At 37.4% G+C, this 20640-nt stretch overlaps 3 protein-coding genes and 1 pseudogene across 3 annotated transcripts; 1 reads left to right on the top strand and 3 right to left on the bottom strand.

Moving 5' to 3' along the window:
• Nucleotides 1–1483: 1483 nt before the first annotated feature.
• LOC122301982 (protein BPS1, chloroplastic-like) lies at nt 1484–2820 on the bottom strand. The gene is made up of 2 exons (XM_043113320.1): nt 2192–2820; nt 1484–2053 (listed from the first exon to the last, which is right to left on the bottom strand). Exons 1-2 carry the CDS (start codon nt 2280–2282, stop codon nt 1704–1706), a joined length of 441 nt encoding a protein of 146 aa, XP_042969254.1. The 5' UTR covers nt 2283–2820; the 3' UTR covers nt 1484–1703.
• A 1335-nt stretch (nt 2821–4155) lies between these two features.
• Nucleotides 4156–5277, bottom strand: LOC122301980 (acidic endochitinase-like). Its single transcript, XM_043113319.1, has one exon. It carries the CDS (start codon nt 5218–5220, stop codon nt 4327–4329), a length of 894 nt encoding a protein of 297 aa, XP_042969253.1. The 5' UTR covers nt 5221–5277; the 3' UTR covers nt 4156–4326.
• A 3022-nt stretch (nt 5278–8299) lies between these two features.
• LOC122299310 lies at nt 8300–14185 on the bottom strand (annotated as a pseudogene).
• Nucleotides 14186–18265: 4080 nt separating this feature from the next.
• On the top strand, nt 18266–19599 carry LOC122299317 (probable membrane-associated kinase regulator 6). The gene is made up of 2 exons (XM_043109507.1): nt 18266–19068; nt 19289–19599. Exons 1-2 carry the CDS (start codon nt 18351–18353, stop codon nt 19294–19296), a joined length of 726 nt encoding a protein of 241 aa, XP_042965441.1. The 5' UTR covers nt 18266–18350; the 3' UTR covers nt 19297–19599.
• Nucleotides 19600–20640: the final 1041 nt, after the last annotated feature.

Here is a 20640-nt window from a genome sequence, read left to right as displayed (position 1 = left end):
CACATTTCATTGGTGAGTCAATTTGATATATAGATATAATTACATATTTGTATATGGTAATTACATGTATGGGAAATGATTACAAATGAATGGAAGGAATTAAGCTACTACAATTACGGTTCAATAGAAATACAAATGGAAAGCCTTAGATTAAGGCTGAGGATCCCCAGCATGATCCTCAACATGATAGTTATAGAGGACAGATAGAGACAATGACTGTGAGAACATGCACCGAATTATAAAAAAAGTAAATGAGCTTTAAATAAAATAAAGAATCTCTGGAGGGAACCTTGACAACTATTCATTCTCTTTCATGGATGAAAAACATGAAGTGACACAAACCTAACATACCTAATTCCTTCAATGGTGGTCAGAGATAGCTCTAAGCTAGAGAGAGACAAAGTGAGGCAAGAGGTCTGAGCAAATACATGGATATTAGAAAGAGATACAAGAGAAAGCACTGGATTGACAACAATGGCACTGTAGCGTATGATTCTCTAAAAAGATTTAACAAAAAGAAACTTACAAACTTAAAAACAGTGGCTTGTAAATAGCAGAACTCTTTAAGGATAACAAACTGCATGCTTCCTCTCTTCTAGGTCACCAGTTTAAATTACTCCCTAGCAGAACCGAAACTCTCAATATAGGATAGCCAGAACAAGTAAACCGAAAGTCTGTATGTGAAATGAATGATTTAACTTTGCGGGTTGGGGCGTAAAGGTCAAGACAGCCATCTTGACGTATTGAAGATTGGTGGCAACTCGATACATGGTCGATTCATTTACTAAAGGAAATTGATCAACTTCTTTATTATCCCATTTATGTATTTATATATCCATTTATTTATGACCTCTTTCAAGACCAAAAAAAAAAAAATCTTTAGTTGAGCTGTGTTCAACTTGAGTACTCAAATACAAATCAAGTTTATAGCCAAACTCGAACTTAGTTTTCATAAATCAAGCCAAGTTTGGGCGAGTAATACAGCCCCAGGCTCGATCACTAAGGTTTGAAGTTTAGATTTATTTGGCATCCGTTGCTTTCCGGTGAAGGTTTGTGCAGGGGGCATTGAAAGATTTGCTCCCCAGCCATTGTCAAAATCCGTAAGCCTTAGTCCTTGAGCTCTTTGCGACAAAGCAAGAGACCGAAAATTACAACAGCACAATTTTCTTGTGCTGCTTGTAGCCTGGGACCTCAAGTGGAGATTGAATCAGGGTCCCGTCAATTCCACCCAAAACTGGGCAAGTTGATGATGACCCAGAAAGATTCAGGGAGAAGGAACTCCTCACCTATCATCCTCCATATGATATCTTCAGGATTTAAAAAAAAAAAAAAAAAAAAAAGTCTGATCAGAAAATTAATATACAAGATATCTGTTATGGTCCGAGATATGTCAAGAGCACAAATCCTGACAGTGTCAGTATTTTGCAGGGGATCATATCGACAACTTCCTGTGATTCCTGATCAAGTTTGAAATGACAAACTATTCTGCAAACACCACATTCTTTCATTTAGTAGGGACATTATGCTATAATTTATACAGATGCATTCCAGTAGAACAGAGACACAACATTCCTTGCAACTCATACTATACTGGATATGATAAGCGACACAACATGGTACACTACGATAGATAGGAAAACGGAAAACCACATACTCAAACCCATCTGTATTTTGGATTGAGTTTAGTTCCAACATAATCAACTTCAAACTCGCTCTATTCCGTTTCCCTCAAGCCTTCCATCAGAATCAGTACCACTTGTTCTTAGATAAGAAAGCATAGCATCACGCCCAATTAAAACTAACTGGAAAAAGCTACCCACTTCATTTGTAAGAAGATCTGGTCCTTGTGAAAGTTTTTCGGCTCTCCTTCCCAAATCTGAAACAGAATTCTGGAATGCTTCCGCTTCAACAGGGTCGACACCATCTTGGATCATGGGATAAAATTTCGTGACACTTGTATCAACTGCTTCAAGTTCTTTCAAAACTGGAAATCGTCCACTGGACAATATATTTCTAATTTCCCCGTTCACACTAGTCTGCAGGCCAGTAAAAGCTTGTGCCCATATAAATTTGTCAGCAACATCTAAATCTAGCAACTTTTTACCAGAACCAGAGAAAGCTGCAGCAAAGACGCTACAGACAAATATTGTCTCCACCTTAACTCCATACAGAGAACTTATTAAAACCTTACCTTTGGCTGAGTTCTTAACCTTGGGAAGATCCAGTAGTGACTTCACATTCAACTCTAGGGTTCTTTGAACTGACATGCTATCTCCTGCCATCAAGTGAAGGTCGGGCCCGGATAAATATAGAACTTGCTTTATGGTATTTACAAATTAATGAGTAGATCACGTACGTACTCATTAGTGGATTTCCATAGATAGCTGATCAATGCTCATGATCCTCTAAAGGATCAATGACGTTGAAAGTGTGCAGAACAAATAGTCCTTTCAAGTAGTTTGAGAGGCTCAAGCTATGTTATTTTCGTGCTGTAAAAATGTCTAGATCATGCCATTTGTTTAGTAGTCTCTCAAGAATGGTTTTACAGCACCCATGCAGGCTGCCGCGGGCGGGGGTGCTTCATGCTTGAAGGTAACCAAATCCAGTTTGAATTAATCTGGTGCCCAAGTACAGCATACAGCTTTTCATTTAGCTCTTTTTGAATTGGTCATGAGCTGTTGAGACGTCAATTCGTCGAGGCAACTAATATTAGGTAAGGTTTACCACTGAAAGAGAAAGGCCCCTAGATAGAAAGATTTCTTATAAGACCATTTTCAGATGTTTTATTTAAGCTAGGCATGCAAGTTTGCCGGTATGTAGGAGGGATAACAATACAACGGGGAATCTTTTGTCACTGGAAAGAGTTGTACACTAATTTAAAATATTTAAGAGCTTCTCCCCCAACATCCACCTAAAGGAATTAAGTCATGCTCCCAAATGTTAATAATATAATATAAATAATTAAATCTATCTATTTCTATCAAATTAATATAAATTTTTGAGAAAAAATATAATTTTACATGATATCAGAGTAGAGGTCTTAAGTTCAAACGCTGACTCTAGATTCTACATACCTAATTTAATTAGATATTCTATATGTTGAGTCCATTTGTTAAGGGAGAGTCTAGCCGAAAGAGAGTGTTAAGAATATAATATAAATAATTAAATCTATATTTTTTCACATGCTTAAACTTTTGATACAAATAGTAATTTCACACCAAAGGAGTACCAAAACTACCACCGTCCACCCCTGCTGGCTGGGTGGTTGCTGGGAGTGCAGGAAGCTAAGGCTCCATATTTGGTAGCTCTGGTAATGGATTGCAATAAATAAATAATAGAAAAATCTAAATGGGCAATGGGTATTTGCAGGATTCATATGTTTGAAATCAAATCTCAGTTACCACAGCATGCATGTTGATGAATTGCCAACCTAAGGTGAACCCAAATTGTTGGTGCCTGCATGCCTGTACGTATGATCCAAATTATATATATATATATATATATATATATATGCATTGCTTGACATATTGGCCACAAAAGTTAGGATCGTCGACGTGTGATGTTAATACAACTTCATTGATTGGTCAATTCTAAATGAAGCGTTGTGATTAAGTTCTAGTGTGAAGGAAAAGGTATTAATATTAACTGATTAATTACTCTACTTTTATTTTACTATAATGAGGTATTATTGTTCATCAACCTTTGAGTTTCTCTTTAAAAAAACATAAAGGATGATTCAAAGGTACTGAAAATGTCATAATGGCCAGCCAGGATGAAACTGAGATGTAAGTGCTGTACATAGCGTTGCCACATAACAATTCTGCTATCCATATCATAGAGTATAAGCTAATTACCAAGCCTTTGTCATTTCGTTATTATTTTATTATCACCTAAGTTTATAGAATAAGCTAATTGCTTCAGCGCAAATGCAAGCTGCTAGTGATTTGAAAAGTAATTGAACAAATTTTGGTATGATGTCTCATTCATCTGTAAACGTGCAGACAATATTGATAAACGTGCAGACAATTCAGCTGTTATAGTTAGTGGCCTTGTTGCATTCCTTTCTACATGGTCCCACTTCCATATTGATAAACGTGCAGACAATATTGATAGCAGAAAAACAAACAAATTAGAAAAGAAATAAAGAGAGGAGGAGGAGGCAAACATGGATCATATAGATGGATAGATAGATATTTTTATGCAGGCCATCTTATAGACCAATATAGAGCATAGATATGCTTGGAAGATGTGGGGAATCCTACTAAGAGATCATTCTTAATGCATTTATTATAGGGTGATTAAGAGACCCTATTTTGATTTGGAGTTCTAGACACTGCTTTTGATGGAAGAACTGTATCTAGTTCGATCATCATAGTATTTTGACCACAGCATCACACCTCCATACTTGGCAGAACTTTTAATGGCCGGAAGTACCTTAGAAATTAAATCAGCAACAGGAATGAACCCACTTCCAGCTGCATTAGGTGCTGCAGGAAGTCCTAAAAATATTTTGGTTGCAGGAATAGAGGTCCATTGGTTCCATGCATTTATTAGATTGGTAATACTACCTGAGGAATACTGGCACGGAGGATTGTTATAGAACTGTACCCACACATAATCAAATAGGCCGGTCTTAAGAGCACCACCCATCCAAGCATCAGGGAAAGGACATTGAGGAGCTGCCGTTAAGTATACCTTCTTTCCTTGTTTGCCGTATTTGGAGAGATACTTCGCAAGTTTATCCCAGTGTTGGGTTGATCCTCCTTCAATGTCGAAGTCAATCCCATCCAAAACAGCATCTCCAAGAGGGCGATTTGAGGATCCTCCCCCCAAGAAGTTATTCCAAAGGTAGGTTGCAACTTGTCGAGCATCTTTAGCCGAAGTAAGGGAGTAGCTCCCTGCCCCTCCTCCGATAGAGAGCATCACCTTAATTCCTTTTGCCTGACACGATTTAATGTCAGAGCTTAATTTGGTGCAGCCATTACTGTTTGGATCGCAATGTCCAGCAAGGTTGATGACTGGGTTTTGACCTTTGCCAAAGGTCGGAAGGAAAGCAATATTTACGTAGGCATAGTTTCCCGTGGCACAAGTTTGAGCCAAGGTACCCTCATTTCCATTCTGACCCCAATAGATTGCGATTCCACCAGCATCAGTACTAACCGCCAGCATTAGAATTACCAATGAGAGGAAAGCTAGTGAGATGGTAGGATTTAATGCCATAATGCACAAGGTTTGCGATTGTTAGACTTGGTTTTTCTATTGGTGTTTGTGGTGTTCAGAGAAGCATGTCTTTTATAGGAGGAAAAAGATCATGCTCTGCTGCCTAACTTCTATGCCAATGAGTGCCGTTTAGAAGTCAGTCAATCCCACCAAGTTCGGTTCACAGGAATGGCCTGGTTGAACTCGACAAGAAATATTTCCACATATTTAAATCCCAATTCGAGAGAATTAAGATATAGTATGATTATGATCCATCATTTTCCCACAAACACTCCATCAATGAGCAAGAGTCTTTAAAAGGCTTTTTTTTTTTTCCCCCGGAAAAAGCTTAGTGTGCGCCATGTCAATATCTTGGATGTTATTTTCATGGAGTTTTTGAGGTCCATTTAGTAAAAAAATGCAGATGAGTTAGTTTTGGAACTAAGGTAAAGTTCATAAGGTCATGTTATCATGAAGACTAGACCGATCGATTAACTCTGGCTAAGTTAAAATTGGACTTCCACTTTTACATCCACCAATGAGTAGACTATAACTAGTGGTATCTCAAGAACTGTTCAAAATGGGTTGTTTATTATTATTATTAAATGCCTTTGTGGCATTTACTAATGAGTGGGCATTTACTAATGAGTGGACGACTTACTGATTTCCATGAGTATCTCAATTAAGGCTTGAAAAATTAAAATTGAATTCGAGATTGGAGAAGGACCGATTCAATGAATTAGGTGCTTCAACAAATTGAATACAATGATTCATGACAATTTTAAGTTGGTTTTTCAATATTGATAAAAGATTATTAAAAATCATATACATTAATGCAACTTAAGTATTTAATATCATGTGTAAAAGTATATAAAATATAAATTCTTTCACTAGTTTTAAGAAAAATATGATACGAATCTAAGTAGTTTCAATAAAATATCTAACTCATGTATCTAATGTCAATTGGCTCACCCTTTTTTTTATATTTTTTTAATTTTTTTATGCTTCATATATATGACATATATAAAGAAGATAAATCACCATTAAGTTATAAGTTCATTCTTTAGTTTTGATGCTGTGTGTTTTTGGGTGAGATCTGTCTTTTGACAATACTCATTAAGCAACTGACGATTATGGATGCAACTCAGGACGGCATTAGGTTGCTAGAGTCTATAATTGGCAGTTGACAATGACAAATGGCGCAATCTAAATTGTGAATGATGATGTTAGGAATATTTTGGATAATAAATGATATACATGCAAACGATTTGTAAACAAGAAAATATGTCAAATAACATGAACAAATTAGAAAGAGAGACCCTCTTATTGAGACATATGATGGACGTTTTGCTTAAAATAGATTCTGCCTCATTTAAATTTAAACATGCACTAGATTTTTTAATAGTCTATTCTCAAGATACAATAACATCAGTTCTCATTAATCTCCTTATCGATATATACAAAAGGAGATCTTTGAACTTGATATAAAAAGAATAAGGAAGTATTTTTCTAATTTTGTAGAGAATTTAGAGTGAGTAAGTTTGTGGGTGGGATTTCCTATTTATAGAAAATTAAAGGACACTTGTGAAAAGTCACAATTAAAATAAAATGTCACTTGTGAAAAGTTACAACTCATAAATAAAATAGTATTTATGAAAAGTCATAACTTATATTAATAAAATGGTACTTGTGAAATGTCATAACTTATATGAAAGATCACTTGTGAGAAGTCACAACTTTTCAAATTATAAAGAATACATTAAAAATGTTTCTAATTCACTAAAAAGCACAAGTCCTTGTTTGATGGCCGAGCGATTAAGGCTCATATTTCCTGTTTAATCAACAAATAAGATCGATGAGGAAAAAACCAAAAACAAAAAAACAAACAAGACTAATTGAAAAAGCCCAATAAAAGAGTAAGGAAAAATCTTCTACATTTCATATACCAATTCACGTATTAATATTGATATGTAAGGCATATATTTAATAAAACAATATAAATTAAAAACAGAAATAATTTTTCTGAGATAAGAGATTTTCTTATTCTCTCAAATTTTTTAAATATATTTTTAAATAAAAAAGATTATCGATATTTAAATTGATGCACAAAATATATTTATACCTAGTAAAACTCTCAAAATAACGATCGCACGTAGCTTGGCAACACACTAAATAATTGGATTGGCCGGGCTTCAACAATGCTTAGGACAGACTAAATAGAAATTGGGCCAACCCAACAAAAATAAAGGCTTACATGGGCAAACATCAGCTGTGGGCCCTATTTTGTAGTAACTATATGAAATGTAGTTTAGGCGTTGAGTCATTTGAACACCTACTTAACAACTAAACAACATGTAATTTAAAACAAAGCAGAAAGAGAATATTGGTGTTCGACAATTGATAATAATTGTCATATTAATCAAATAATTGATAATAATTCAAGAGCTTGTCTACTCATCATCCTCACACAGTACTACACATTATACTTTTTTTTTTTTCTCTTACTAACTCTGTGGAATATAGATGATGAGTAGAAAAATTCAATTAGTTGAATAAAACTATAAATAAATTTATAAATAAATAAAAATGGTGTGGGGTGTGTATAGACGATGAATAGAATTTTTCATAATTCAAAGATAGGGATAGGGATGCCATCAAATCAATTTGGAATAGAATTATTTGAATATAATCAAAGTCATTATTGCTAGATGAAAGAGACAGTATTACTGTATTAAGTACTATGATTTGAAAATTTTTGAATCTTTACTCTATTAGTATGTCAATTTTGATAGTTTTGGATGTATTAAATTATAAACCAGATTTTAGTTAAAATTGAAAAATGTATGTTTCCTTATCACCAAACTAAAGATATTGCTTTTGAGCAGCATCCTATTTGATTACAAGTCATCAACTTTCTGCAAAGAAAATATGTCGAAGACTCATGATTTTTAGAGCACACTGCTATATATATATATATATATTGTATATAAATGATATCGATACACAAATGAAGATTACCTGTGGAAGACAAATTAATAATGCTATGAGCCTGTGACTATATATCAACTCCACCACACGCAACCTTGATAGAGTACTTGTTTCAGACATGGCTCTTGATGGAAGTACTATATCCACTTTGATCATCATAATACTTTGACCACAACATCACACCTCCATACTTAGCAGAACCTTTAATGGCTGGAAGAATTTTAGAGGTAAGATCAGGTACAGGAATATAGCCACTTCCAGCAGCCTCAGGAGATGCAGGTAGCCCTAGGAAAATCTTTGTGGCTGGGATATCCGATACCCATATATTCCATGCATCTTCGAGATTGGCAACATCACCACTGGTGTACTGGCATGGAGGATTGTTGTAGAATTGAACCCAAACAAAATCAAACAGACTTGTCTTTAGGGCATTACCTATCCAAGCATCAGGAAATGGGCACTGAGGAGCTGCAGATAAGTAAACCTTCTTGCCTTTGTTGCTGTATCCTGAGAGGTGCCTCGCAAGATCATCATAATGTTGGTCTGTCCCTCCTTCGATATCAAAGTCAATTCCATCCAAAACAGCCGGCCCGAGTGGACGAGAAGATGAATGTCCACCCAAGAAGTTATTCCAAAGGTAAGTGGCCACTTGCCTAGCATCCTCAAAGGATGAAAGTGAGTAACTCCCCGCCCCTCCTCCAAGGGAAAGCAGGACTTTGATGCCTTTGGCTTGACATGACTTGATGTCGGAGCTCAAGCCGGTGCAGCCATTGCTGTAAGGATCACAATGACCAGCAAGATTTAACATGGGGAGTCCGACCATTGCCAAAAGTTGGAAGGAAGGCAAGGATGACATATTCATAGTTTCCAGTGGCACAAGTCTCTTTCAAGGTTCCCTCATTTCCATTCTGACCCTATTAACAGACATTCCACATCGGCTTCCAACTCAGATATACAATCATCTAGCTCCAAGTCAGCTACACATGAAGATGCAGAGCCATCTCAGCAACAGAAATTGTCCAAAAATATTTAATTGTATTGCTGGATTACTCTTGTAATTCTGTTTTGTACTAAGGCATTCCTTTCGGTTACACCAACTTCACACAGCTAGCACTAAGCGTACAGCACACCACGTGCCTGTGAGAATGCCAGAATGTTCTTGGCAATTCAATTCTCTCTATAAATAAGCCTCTGTACAAACATTGAAATTATGAAGGAAATATTATTCAGACTTTATCTTCTACACAACTTTATCCTTTACATGGCATCAGAGCCATTATAGACCAACGTCCCCAAAAATGACGGAAGAAGCAACTCTGAAAAAAAATTCAGATTCTGCTTCCTCCTCCCCCGTTCTTCCCCATCTCAATCATCTTGTCTCTATTAAACTAAACAATGACAATTTTCTTCTCTGGCGAGTTCAGATGATCCCATATCTGAAAGGCCAGAGATTATTCCAGTTTGTCGATGGATCAACTGCACCTCCTCCTCCTCTCCTCTCCGATGCACTCACACCTAATCCTGATTTTCTAAACTGGACCCAAACCGATCAAATCATTTTGAGTGCTCTTATCTCCACTCTGTCCGATAATCTCATAGCACAGGTTGTTGGCTATTCCACATCCAGACAAGTATGGTCTGCTCTAGACAAACTCTTTGCTTCCCAATCCCAATCCCGAATCATTCAGCTTCGGTATCAACTTGCCACACTCTCAAAAGGGTCCTCCTCTGTTTCTGAATATTTTCGGAAGGTTAAACACCTCTCCGATACCATGTGTGCAGCAGGAATTATTCTCTCCCCTGAAGAATTTGTTTCCTACCTCCTTGCGGGACTAAGCAGTGATTACGATGCATTTGTCACCACTGTCACCGCCCGTATTGAACCATTGTCTCCTGAAGAACTCTATGGTCTTTTACTCACTCATGAGAGTCGTCTAGCACACTCTTCTCATCTGCCTCACTCTATCGACCTCTCCGCACACTTCACATCTACTTCCCGTGGTCGTAGCACCTTTCGAGGAAATTTCCGAGGACATTCTCGGGGTCGTGGTAGGGGCCGCAACACTCCTTCCTCCACTCCCAGTTTCACTCCTCATTCTTCTCCTTCAAATTTCTCTCCTCTTCCTCATTCGAAACCCACCTGTCAATTGTGTCGCAAAATTGGGCATGTTGTCATGAAATGTTATCACCGATTTGATCATTCCTACCAGAGTGACCCACCTCGTTCTCTCACGGCGAACTACACTTCTTCTGCCTCCACTCCCGATCAGACTTGGTACCCCGATACCGCTGCCACAAATCACCTCACCTCTGATCTTACCCATCTCAATCTCAACTCAGCAGCTTACACTGGTGTAGATCAAATTCGTGTTGGAGACGGCACTGCGCTCCCAATTTCAAATATTGGTGACTCTGTCTTTAAAACTTCCTCTTGTTCTCTTTCTCTCAAACAGCTTTTGCATGTTCCGGATATAACAAAAAATTTAGTTTCTGTTCGCCAATTTTGTCATGACAATCTAGTTTTCTTTGAGTTTCACAATTCTTGTTTCATTGTGAAGGATTCCAAGACGGGGACACCACTCCTTCGTGGCCCCGTGCGTGACGGCCTCTACACCTTTCCAACACCTGTCTGTCCTCAAGCTCTGGTTGGTGAGCGCACCACTCCTTCTCAGTGGCACTCTCGACTCGGGCATCCTTCCCTCTAGATTGTTCAACGTGTCATCTCCAAATATTCTCTTCCTGTCTCCATTCGTGATCCTCCATCAATATGTCCAGCGTGCTGTCAAGCCAAAAGCTCCCAGTTGCCTTTTCAAGCCTCTCATCAGCACTCCACCAAGCCTCTCCAACTTATCTACTCAGATGTATGGGGCCCTGCCCCAGTTCTTTCCCGTGAAGGCTTTCGTTATTATGTAGCCTTTTTAGACGATTTTACCCGTTACACTTGGTGGTTTCCTTTAATACAAAAGTCTGATGTTCTTTTTGTTTTCATTCAATTTCAGAAACAAGTTGAGTTGCAATTTAATTCTAAAATTCAATCCCTTCAAAGTGATTGGGGTGGAGAGTATCGTGCTCTGCACACTCTTCTCAAAAATCAAGGAATTTTCCATCGCATATCATGTCCCCATACCCATCAGCAAAATGGTGCCGTGGAACGAAAACACCGCCACATTATGGAAACCGGTTTAGCTCTCATGGCTCACGCTTCCTTGCCTCAAAAATTTTGGGCTGACTCCTTTCATACCGCTGTTTACTTAATAAATCGGCTTCCAACTCCTCTCCTTCATCATCAATCTCCTTTCGAGAAAATCTTTTCCAAAACGCCCAATTACAATATGCTCAAGGTTTTTGGCACAGCATGTTGGCCTCATTTGCGGCCGTACAATCGCCACAAACTTGATCTTCGTTCCACAAAATGTTTGTTCATTGGATACAGTGACTCCCATAAAGGTTATAAATGTCTCCATGTCCAAACTGACCGAATCTACATTTCTAGAGATGTCATCTTCGATGAAACGTGTTTTCCTTTTTCCACACAATCTGAAATTCCTTCTCACACTCCTTCCGTGTCATTACCCTCCATTCTGGGCCCTCTACCATTCTTCACTCAATCCTCAACTTCTCCACCCACTCGGCCCACTAGCCCTCCAAGCCCGAATCTTATTCCTCCCGATACTACTCAGCCCACCTCTCCTGCACCAACACTCTCCACTCACGTGCCACAGCAGATAAATTCTTCCAGCTCATTTCCTATAGATTCATCTCCCGAAAAGTCCCCTCACGTGTCTCAGACAACTACTTCTCCCAGCTCATCTTCTACATCTCAGCCTCTCGAACTTTCCACCATTCAGTCCACGACTCAGCCTCCAACTTTATCTTCTTCAGATCTAATCATCACCCGCTCCAAAACAAATTCCCTCCGTCCAAAGCAGTTCACCGACGGGACAGTCCTGTGGCCACCACCACGAAGCTGCCTTATCGCCATCTCCACCTCTTTTCCCGAAGAACCCAGCTCATTCACTGAAGCGGCTAAGCACCAACAATGGCGTCTGGCCATGGCAAATGAGTTTCAAGCACTTCTGGCCACAAACACTTGGACCCTAGTCCCTTCATCTGGAATCAAAAATTTGGTCGGCTGTAAATGGGTCTTCCGAACCAAAAGGAACTCAGATGGCACTGTCGAACGTCACAAAGCACGCCTGGTAGCAAAGGGTTTTCATCAACAGGAAGGTATTGATTTTTCTGAAACCTTTAGTCCTGTAGTAAAACCCACTTCCATTCGGACTATTCTTTCCATTGCAATCATTGAATGCTGGTCCCTTAGACAGTTAGATATTAACAATGCCTTTTTGCATGGGGATCTTCAAGAACAAGTTTTTATGACTCAGCCAATTGGATTTATCAATCCCGAATACCCTACGCATGTTTGTCGCTTGAATAAGGCCATTTATGGCCTCAAACAAGCACCAAGGGCATGGTTCTCCAAATTGAGTACACGGCTCCTTGAACTCGGTTTCACACAATCATGTTCTGATCCCTCTCTTTTCTTGTATAAATATTCCTCTGTTACTGTCTATTTTCTCATATACGTTGATGACATTATACTTACGGGTTCCTATCCTAAAGCTATTTCCTCGGTCCTTCATTCTCTAAATTCATCGTTTCCTATCAAAGATTTAGGGCCTCTGCATTTTTTTCTTGGACTTGAAATAAATAAATTCTCCAATGGTCTTCATCTTTCTCATACCAAGTACATCTGCGACCTCCTTAAAAGAACCAATATGGACTTAGCCAAACCCGTATCTTCCCCTATGGCCTTCTCTACTCGTCTCTCTCTCACTGATGGCCCTAACTTCAGTGATCCTACTCTCTATCGGAGCACTGTCGGTAGTCTCCAATATCTGTCACTTACCCGTCCTGATATTGCCTTTGCCGTGAACAAAATTTGTCAATTTATGCATGCTCCCAAACTCCCTCACTGGCAAGCTGTGAAGAGGATTCTCCAATACCTTAAGCAAACAGCTCACTATGGTCTTCACATTCAACCCTCTTCCACTTACACCCTTCAAGCATTTTCAAATGCGGATTGGGCAGGGTGCCCAGATGATCGGCGCTCTACAGGGGGTTTTTATATTTTTCTTGGACCTAATCTAATTTCATGGGGCTCAAAGAAGCAACACACAGTTGCAAGATCCAGTACTGAAGCCGAATACAAGGCTCTTGCCAATACCACTGCAGAATTACTTTGGCTTCAATCATTACTCAAGGAACTCAGTGTTTTTCTTCCCAAAGCCCCTACTCTATGGTGTGACAACTTGGGAGCCACGTATCTCTCAGCAAATCCAGTTCTTCATTCACGAACAAAGCATATGGAAATTGACTTCCACTTTGTACGTGACAAAGTAGCATCCAAGACATTGAGTGTTGCTTTTGTCTCCTCTCGTGATCAAGTAGCTGACATATTTACCAAGCCGCTGCTCTCCACTCGCTTTCTTACACTCAGATCGAGTCTCACCATGGTTTCCCTGCTGGACTCGCGGGAGGGTATTAACAGACATTCCACATCGGCTTCCAACTCAGATATACAATCATCTAGCTCCAAGTCAGCTGCACATGAAGATGCAGAGCCATCTCAGCAACAGAAATTGTCCAAAAATATTTAATTGTATTGCTGGATTACTCTTGTAATTCTGTTTTGTACTAAGGCATTCCTTTCGGTTACAACAACTTCACACAGCTAGCACTAAGCGTACAGCACACCATGTGCCTGTGAGAATGCCAGAATGTTCTTGGCAATTCAATTCTCTCTATAAATAAGCCTCTGTATAAACATTGAAATTATGAAGGAAATATTATTCAGACTTTATCTTCTACACAACTTTATCCTTTACAGACCCCAATAAATGGCAATTCCACTTGCATTTGCACCTCTTAATGTTAGTAGTATTAGCATCACCAAGGTGGAAAAGAATGACATTGAGGCTGCAGAACTGGAAGCCATTGCTGTTACTTCGTATAAGTTGTCTAGCTATGTATGCTCTTCTTGTGCTGTAACTATGTCAGGAGGATCATCAGTCTTATAGTTGGAGGATGCATATATTTTTAACAAAAAACCAATTAACCTTGTCATTATGCTGCAAACTGCGTACGTGCCTTGGTGGTTACTCTGTCTCATGAATGGTCTTGGCTGTACTCAGACGGCCGCGGGGGTGCCTGAAGGTATAAAAACAAAAGAAAACAATTTGAACCCTCCCTTGTCTCTTAGCTTTCGCCATATGGAACGCTTACAAATGTTTGGATCCTGAGTAGAAAATTTGCAAATGACTCGTATCTGCGTATATGTACTATATAAAGTGTTCTCATGCACATGATGGTGTTGTTATCAGATTGAGATAAAAGAAGATGTCTTCGAATTTTTGTTCAAACTCTTTTGATCATCTTAAAAAACTGTCATTTGCCCATTCATTAAAAATAGAAATGTGCTTAATTCTCAGATACTTGCAGATTTTTAAGTGGGTTGTAGCCAGCGGCGGACCTATCAAGGCCCTAGCTGGGGATGGCCCCACTAAAGTTGAAAAAAAAAATTAATATATATTAATATTTTATAATTTAATAAGATAATATTAATTTTATTTTATGTTGGCTCCCTCTCTAAAAAAATATTAAAATTAATTTGGCCTCCCTTTACAATATTATTTTAATGTACATATATAGATTGTATTAAATGTATTTTATTTTTATTTTAAATCTTACTAATTGATAATTCTATACCGTATAAAAAATTGTGTAAAAATAAATAAAAAATATCTTGTTATACTTTTATAGCCTTACTTATCTCCCTCGAAAAAAAATTCCTAATTCCGCCACTGAACATATTGCAACTGCATGAATTCATTGATTGCTAAATTCTCAGTACTAATATAATCTCCAAAGTCCCCCGTACGGTGCATAATTAAGTTGTAGTTTTCCAACTTTCCCTTCTTTTTCTTAGAAAATTACACATTAATATAACCTAGGAAAAATATTACATTATTTTCATGAGTTTTCTTAACAGAGATAAATGCATTAATAGCATTTATTACGATATTATGAAGGATACTCTCCATTTTAAGTGAAACAGATCAGATAATCTTATTTCCATTCGAGAGTTAGACACTGCTTATATAACCTGTACATTGTGGATTTAGGCATATGGCTGTTTTGAAATAGACAACAAATATTTCCAAATCTTTAAATGTTTTGTCAAGAGAATCAAGACATAGTATGGATCGATCTATCTAAAAGAGACTCACCATGCCAAAAATGACAAACACTTCAATATCCATGGACAATCTTAATTACGAGTTTGTTTTTCTTTTTGTCCTTGTGTTTTAAACCTAGCTTTTTGCCCATGTCAGGATCTTGGACCTTGTGTTTCATGAGAAATTTTCTTTGGATGGAAGCAAGTTGCAACTGGGAGGGAAAGTGCATGTGGCTTTTTGAGGTACGTACTCCAATATATAATACATTTTGAGTAATCTTGCATATAGTTTTGGAGTGCATAAACTCAACACAATCATTTTGAAAAAGAGTAGGATCTACTATTAAAAAGTTAGTTTTTTTTTTTCCATATGGATCACGTATTTATTCACTTTTCTCAAAGAGATTATGTGGCGCTTGAGCATTTCACGATTGCAAATATTATTTATCTTGAAAGATAAAATCCTATGGGGCAACCTACCCAGAAAAGTCAATCCACTATTTAAAAATCTCTTACAAGCAAGTTTTAATTACAAAATATTTGTCAATTAACACTCTTATTTGACCAAACAAATGTCTCTACCACAGTAGGAGCTAGAACTTCTGACGGTCTTCAAAAATTGATTTCTCAACTGGAACTCTAGTAGTTGAAACGTTCACACTATCTGAATCTCAGATCATGATCACACCTTTTGATAAAAACAATAAAAAATTCTTAAGAAAATTTTCTCACCAAAATAAGTCCTGGAAAGTGCTCTAAAAAATTTTTAGAACTGAATCTCTGCTCTTCCCAATCAATAGGATAGTTTAAATATATCTCTCAAAGCAATTTCTGAGTCCCGGTGAAACTCTACTAAATGATTGAATCTATTGCAACAGTTTTGCTAATAGTTTGTTGACAACCGAAAACTATCTTCACAGCATTGTAGCAGTTTCAAATTCGAACTCTTTACTGGATAAGACAGGAACCATGAAACTCAGAATCACATGTTTGGGCTTATCTAAAACATTTAATTACATACTTTAGATAAATTCAAAGTATTTTACATTCAACAACTCGTAAGATTCAAACTAAAGATGATGTCTATCATCTTAGTCACCTGTTGCTAGCCAAACTCTTTGAAATTTACATTCTCATTAATTATATTCGAAAGAGTAAACCTGGGAAACAGTCGGACTAATAAATGGAGAATAGCAGCCCACCACTAAATAGCTGACACCTAAGCTTTCCATCTAAGTTATCATGTGTTGCACTATATCTGATTATTGTGTATTTACAGGAACCCTTCACACCCCCTCTCTGCCTTCGCATCCCCCCTCTCTGCCCCTTCACACAGCGTTAGCTTGCACCCCCCTTCTCGCACGACACCCACCTCTTGGACGGCTGGAGTTCGCACGGTTGAAAACCACACGGTTTTTTCTCCTCTCGCGACATAGAGGCTAACGCTCCTTGATTTGCTGACCCACTCCATCTATCTCCAAGTTGAGGACCACTACCGAAGATCTCCACCCCATTCTTCACATCCTTTTACTCTCTCAAAATCGAGCAACCCAAACAGAGATCTTGAGATTCAAGGCCTACGAGCCGTTACTCTTGCTTGGAAGGCACCGTTTCACCAGCGTCAACATACAAATTCGTGTAAAGGGTGGAGGCCACACTTCCCAGATCTACGTCATTTGCCAGAGCATAGCCAAGGCTGTCGTTGCGTACTACCAGAAGTATGTGGACGAACAGAGCAAGAAGGAGATTAAGGTTATCCTCACAGTCCACCATGGATGGCAACTGGTTCACGTCCACTCCACCCATGAAAATCGAACTCGCATCTGGGCTTCGATCTGTGAACGAGTTTCTACGTGAATTTCGTAGAAATATTTCCTATAAAATTTTCAAATAATTACTTCTGTATGATAAAGAATAAATGAAAAGGTTGGTGAATTAGTTCTTTAATGTCAAAAAAATAATGTTGAACGTCCTCATACAAAAAATAAAGGCATGTTTTTACAAATCATTACTGATCAGTTTTCACGTTTTTACAAATCAAGACATAGATTTTTAATTTTTATATAGTTAGTACTTAATTTTAAAAAATTTGCAATTAGATACTTTTATTAATTTTCCCTCACAAGGTAACATGTCATGCATCAGTGCTCTTTACATTAGCTAATATATATGGTGCCACAGCCAATAAAAAACTGACGCATGGCATTGATACGCCACATAGCAATGCTCCATTGAATTTTTAACAGGAGGTTGGCGAATGTAGTTCAAGTATCACTTTTGTGGAAGTTGAGGCCGATTTAAGCCTCAATTTGTAGACCTGGAATTAACAACTTAGATATTGATTTTGCAATTAACTCTAGCTGTTTTATATTCTCGTTTTTACATGTTTTATTTTTCAAAAATTAAATTTAAAAGGAAAATTAAGATCTAATTAAATATAAAAAGAACATATATAAATATATAGCAGTAATTAATTAGTGGTATAATATATGTTTATGTGAAGTATAACCGAGTTAAGCAAAATTCAATATTTGTCACTAAATACTTAATAAACAAGTCATCTTATTTGCAAGCAAAGAACCCACTCTAAATAACCGCGTTGACATGATAAAACTTGATTTATAAGAAAAGTTATTGACAAAACATTAATTTAAACAATTTAAATATATATATATATATATTTTTTATTATATATACAAGAAGGTGGGGTTCCAACCTAAATTTTCTATTTAGAGAACATAGTTTTTTAAAATAATATTCAGTATGGTTTGTTTTTCTATTCTTGTCTGTTTCTAGGAATTGGAAGTACTGTAGACAATATAGGCACTTGTGGTCACCATTGTCTAGAGATCACTCTTAAAATACCCATCATGTGGCTCATGGATCTCTCGCTCTCTACAAGTATATTAGGTTTTCGTCTTTCTTTATGTTCATCAGCATTTTGCACTTGCCAATAACCATGGAAACCTCACAGCCTGATCTAGCCACTGAGAGTTTTTCATACAGTTGGTTATCAAATGCAGAACTCCCTGATCATCTGGATGATCTTGGCTGCATCCCATTTAGAGCGTCAAGTTTTGACGGTACTTCTCATGAGACCAACTCAAAATGCCTGTTTTCCAAGGAAAAGTACTCAGAGAGATACTACTCGGAATTAGAAACCCAGAACTTTGATTTCAATGTTCCCATATCCCAGTCTTCTTCTTCTTCTGATCTTGTTCATGCTGATGAGCTTTTCTCCAACGGCATCATTAAACCGGTGTTTAGAAACCCACAAAGAATACGGTACTACTCCTCCAGTATTGTCTCAAACAGCAATAATTCCCTCATACCTTTCTCTTCTGCATCATCTTCTTCCAGAACTCTTGTTCCAACTGTTCAAGTTAACTGTCCTTTTCTCCGGAGATGGAAAAGAACATTGGCGACCGGGAGAATCTTGCGGAAGTGTTTTGGATATCTCTGTCGGCCTTTATGCCGCAGTGTACTACGGGGCTCAAGAAAATGTACTAGAGTTGATGACATCGACAGGAGATCACTGGAAGTTAAGAGCTGGAGCAGTTCCCCACAAGCATCTCCGGAACAAAGGTTTGCTGATATGGAGAGCTCAATTCATGAGGCTGTTCTTCATTGCAAGAGATCAATAGGTTTGCTGATGCGCGTTATATCTCTTTATTTTTATTTTTTATTTTTAATTTATTTTGGGCTCCCTCAAACAGATACTTGTTAGTAATTTAACGTGCCTGACGGTGATCGTATCAGTTTGTTTATTTTCCAACAAGTGAGCAGATTGATATATGATCTGGTGCATGCTTAATTAGCATGTTTGACTGTAGTTCTTACATGATTTTCTGTTCTTCTTTTCAGAAAAATGATTACTTTCCATAGAAAGGAGGAGGTTGAAGGGAAACCGAGGTTGGGAGCTGTGAGGTTCTAGAAGTCATATATGTACGAGATCCAGAATGCACAACTTGTTCTGTGTCCTATTTCACTGTCTCTTTGTTAATTCTTCCAGGCAGCTCATGTGAATTTTTGTCTTGTAAGAGAAGATAAGCTTCATATCATACACAGCTAGCTGTGATGCCATACCCATGTAAAAAAAAAAACAAACATTGTTTGTCGTCTTCATCTTGCGAGGAAAGTTTAAAATTTTCATATTATTTGTCGTTCTTTGTTAACTAAGATGACTTCAAACTCTATCCTATTTGTATCTGAGAGAGAGAGAGAGAGAGAGAGAGAGAGAAAGAGAGCTTGGCAACCATGATAGGAAAATGAGCAACATAAAAATGAGCTTGTGGAAGAATGAATTTTAAGATGCCAAAAGGCCGATGTTATATCATATTATATAAATATTTTTATTGTATTATAGATTTAACTTATCATATCATGTATTAAAATTTATTTACAAACAAAGATTTCTTTTTTTTTCCTAAAAAAAAATGAGAGATATATAAGTATCAATATTGATGGAGAGAGCTCAAGGGACTGGTTCCCTAAAGTGTTTTTCATACGAAAACAAAGAAAAACAAGGAGGAGACATGGAGAAGGCAATGCTAGGAGAAAAGGACACAATTGGCACTATCACCTTTTCTGTTTACAATTTGTCAATTACTTTTGTCATTAATTTTGTTTTCATTAAATTAGGTGGAGGAATAATGTCACAATAATATTTGTTTTTCTCAGATTTTGGCATCAATATAGGGAGGGGACCAACCCTTCCAATTTCCTTCTTGTCTTCGCTACAATTCAAGTACCTGTACGTCTCTCTCAAAAACAACCAGGCTCCGATTACGACATTTTCTTCCCTGTTTTCTTTTTCTTTTTCTTTTTCCTTTTTTAATTAATAAAAAAGAAGTATATATATATATATATATATATATATATTCACGTACGAGTATATATACGAAACCCAGGGATTTGTTAGCTGCAGCTAGTACATGAACATTATATATATATATATATATACACTCAGAAAATTAGGAGCAAAGTTTCAGGGAATCTGATATTAAAGAACACTCCCCAGACAACATATAAGCAAGAATGTTTAAACAAATTGGCAGCATGCATGAGGCCATAGACATCAGCATGCCCTCCCTCGCCCTGATCACATGTTGTATGTTGGTATTTGATGTCGGCCTTACGTTAATAGCTCAATTATATCGATTATCAAAGATATCGATCGAAAGATACCATAATTATTTAGTGTATGCTAAATAATT

Source organism: Carya illinoinensis, chromosome 2, assembly GCF_018687715.1.
Source record: "Carya illinoinensis cultivar Pawnee chromosome 2, C.illinoinensisPawnee_v1, whole genome shotgun sequence".
In the NCBI taxonomy this organism is placed as follows: Eukaryota; Viridiplantae; Streptophyta; class Magnoliopsida; order Fagales; family Juglandaceae; genus Carya; species Carya illinoinensis.
Note: the sequence above shows the minus strand (reverse complement) of the source record. Positions and strands in the feature narration are given on the sequence as shown.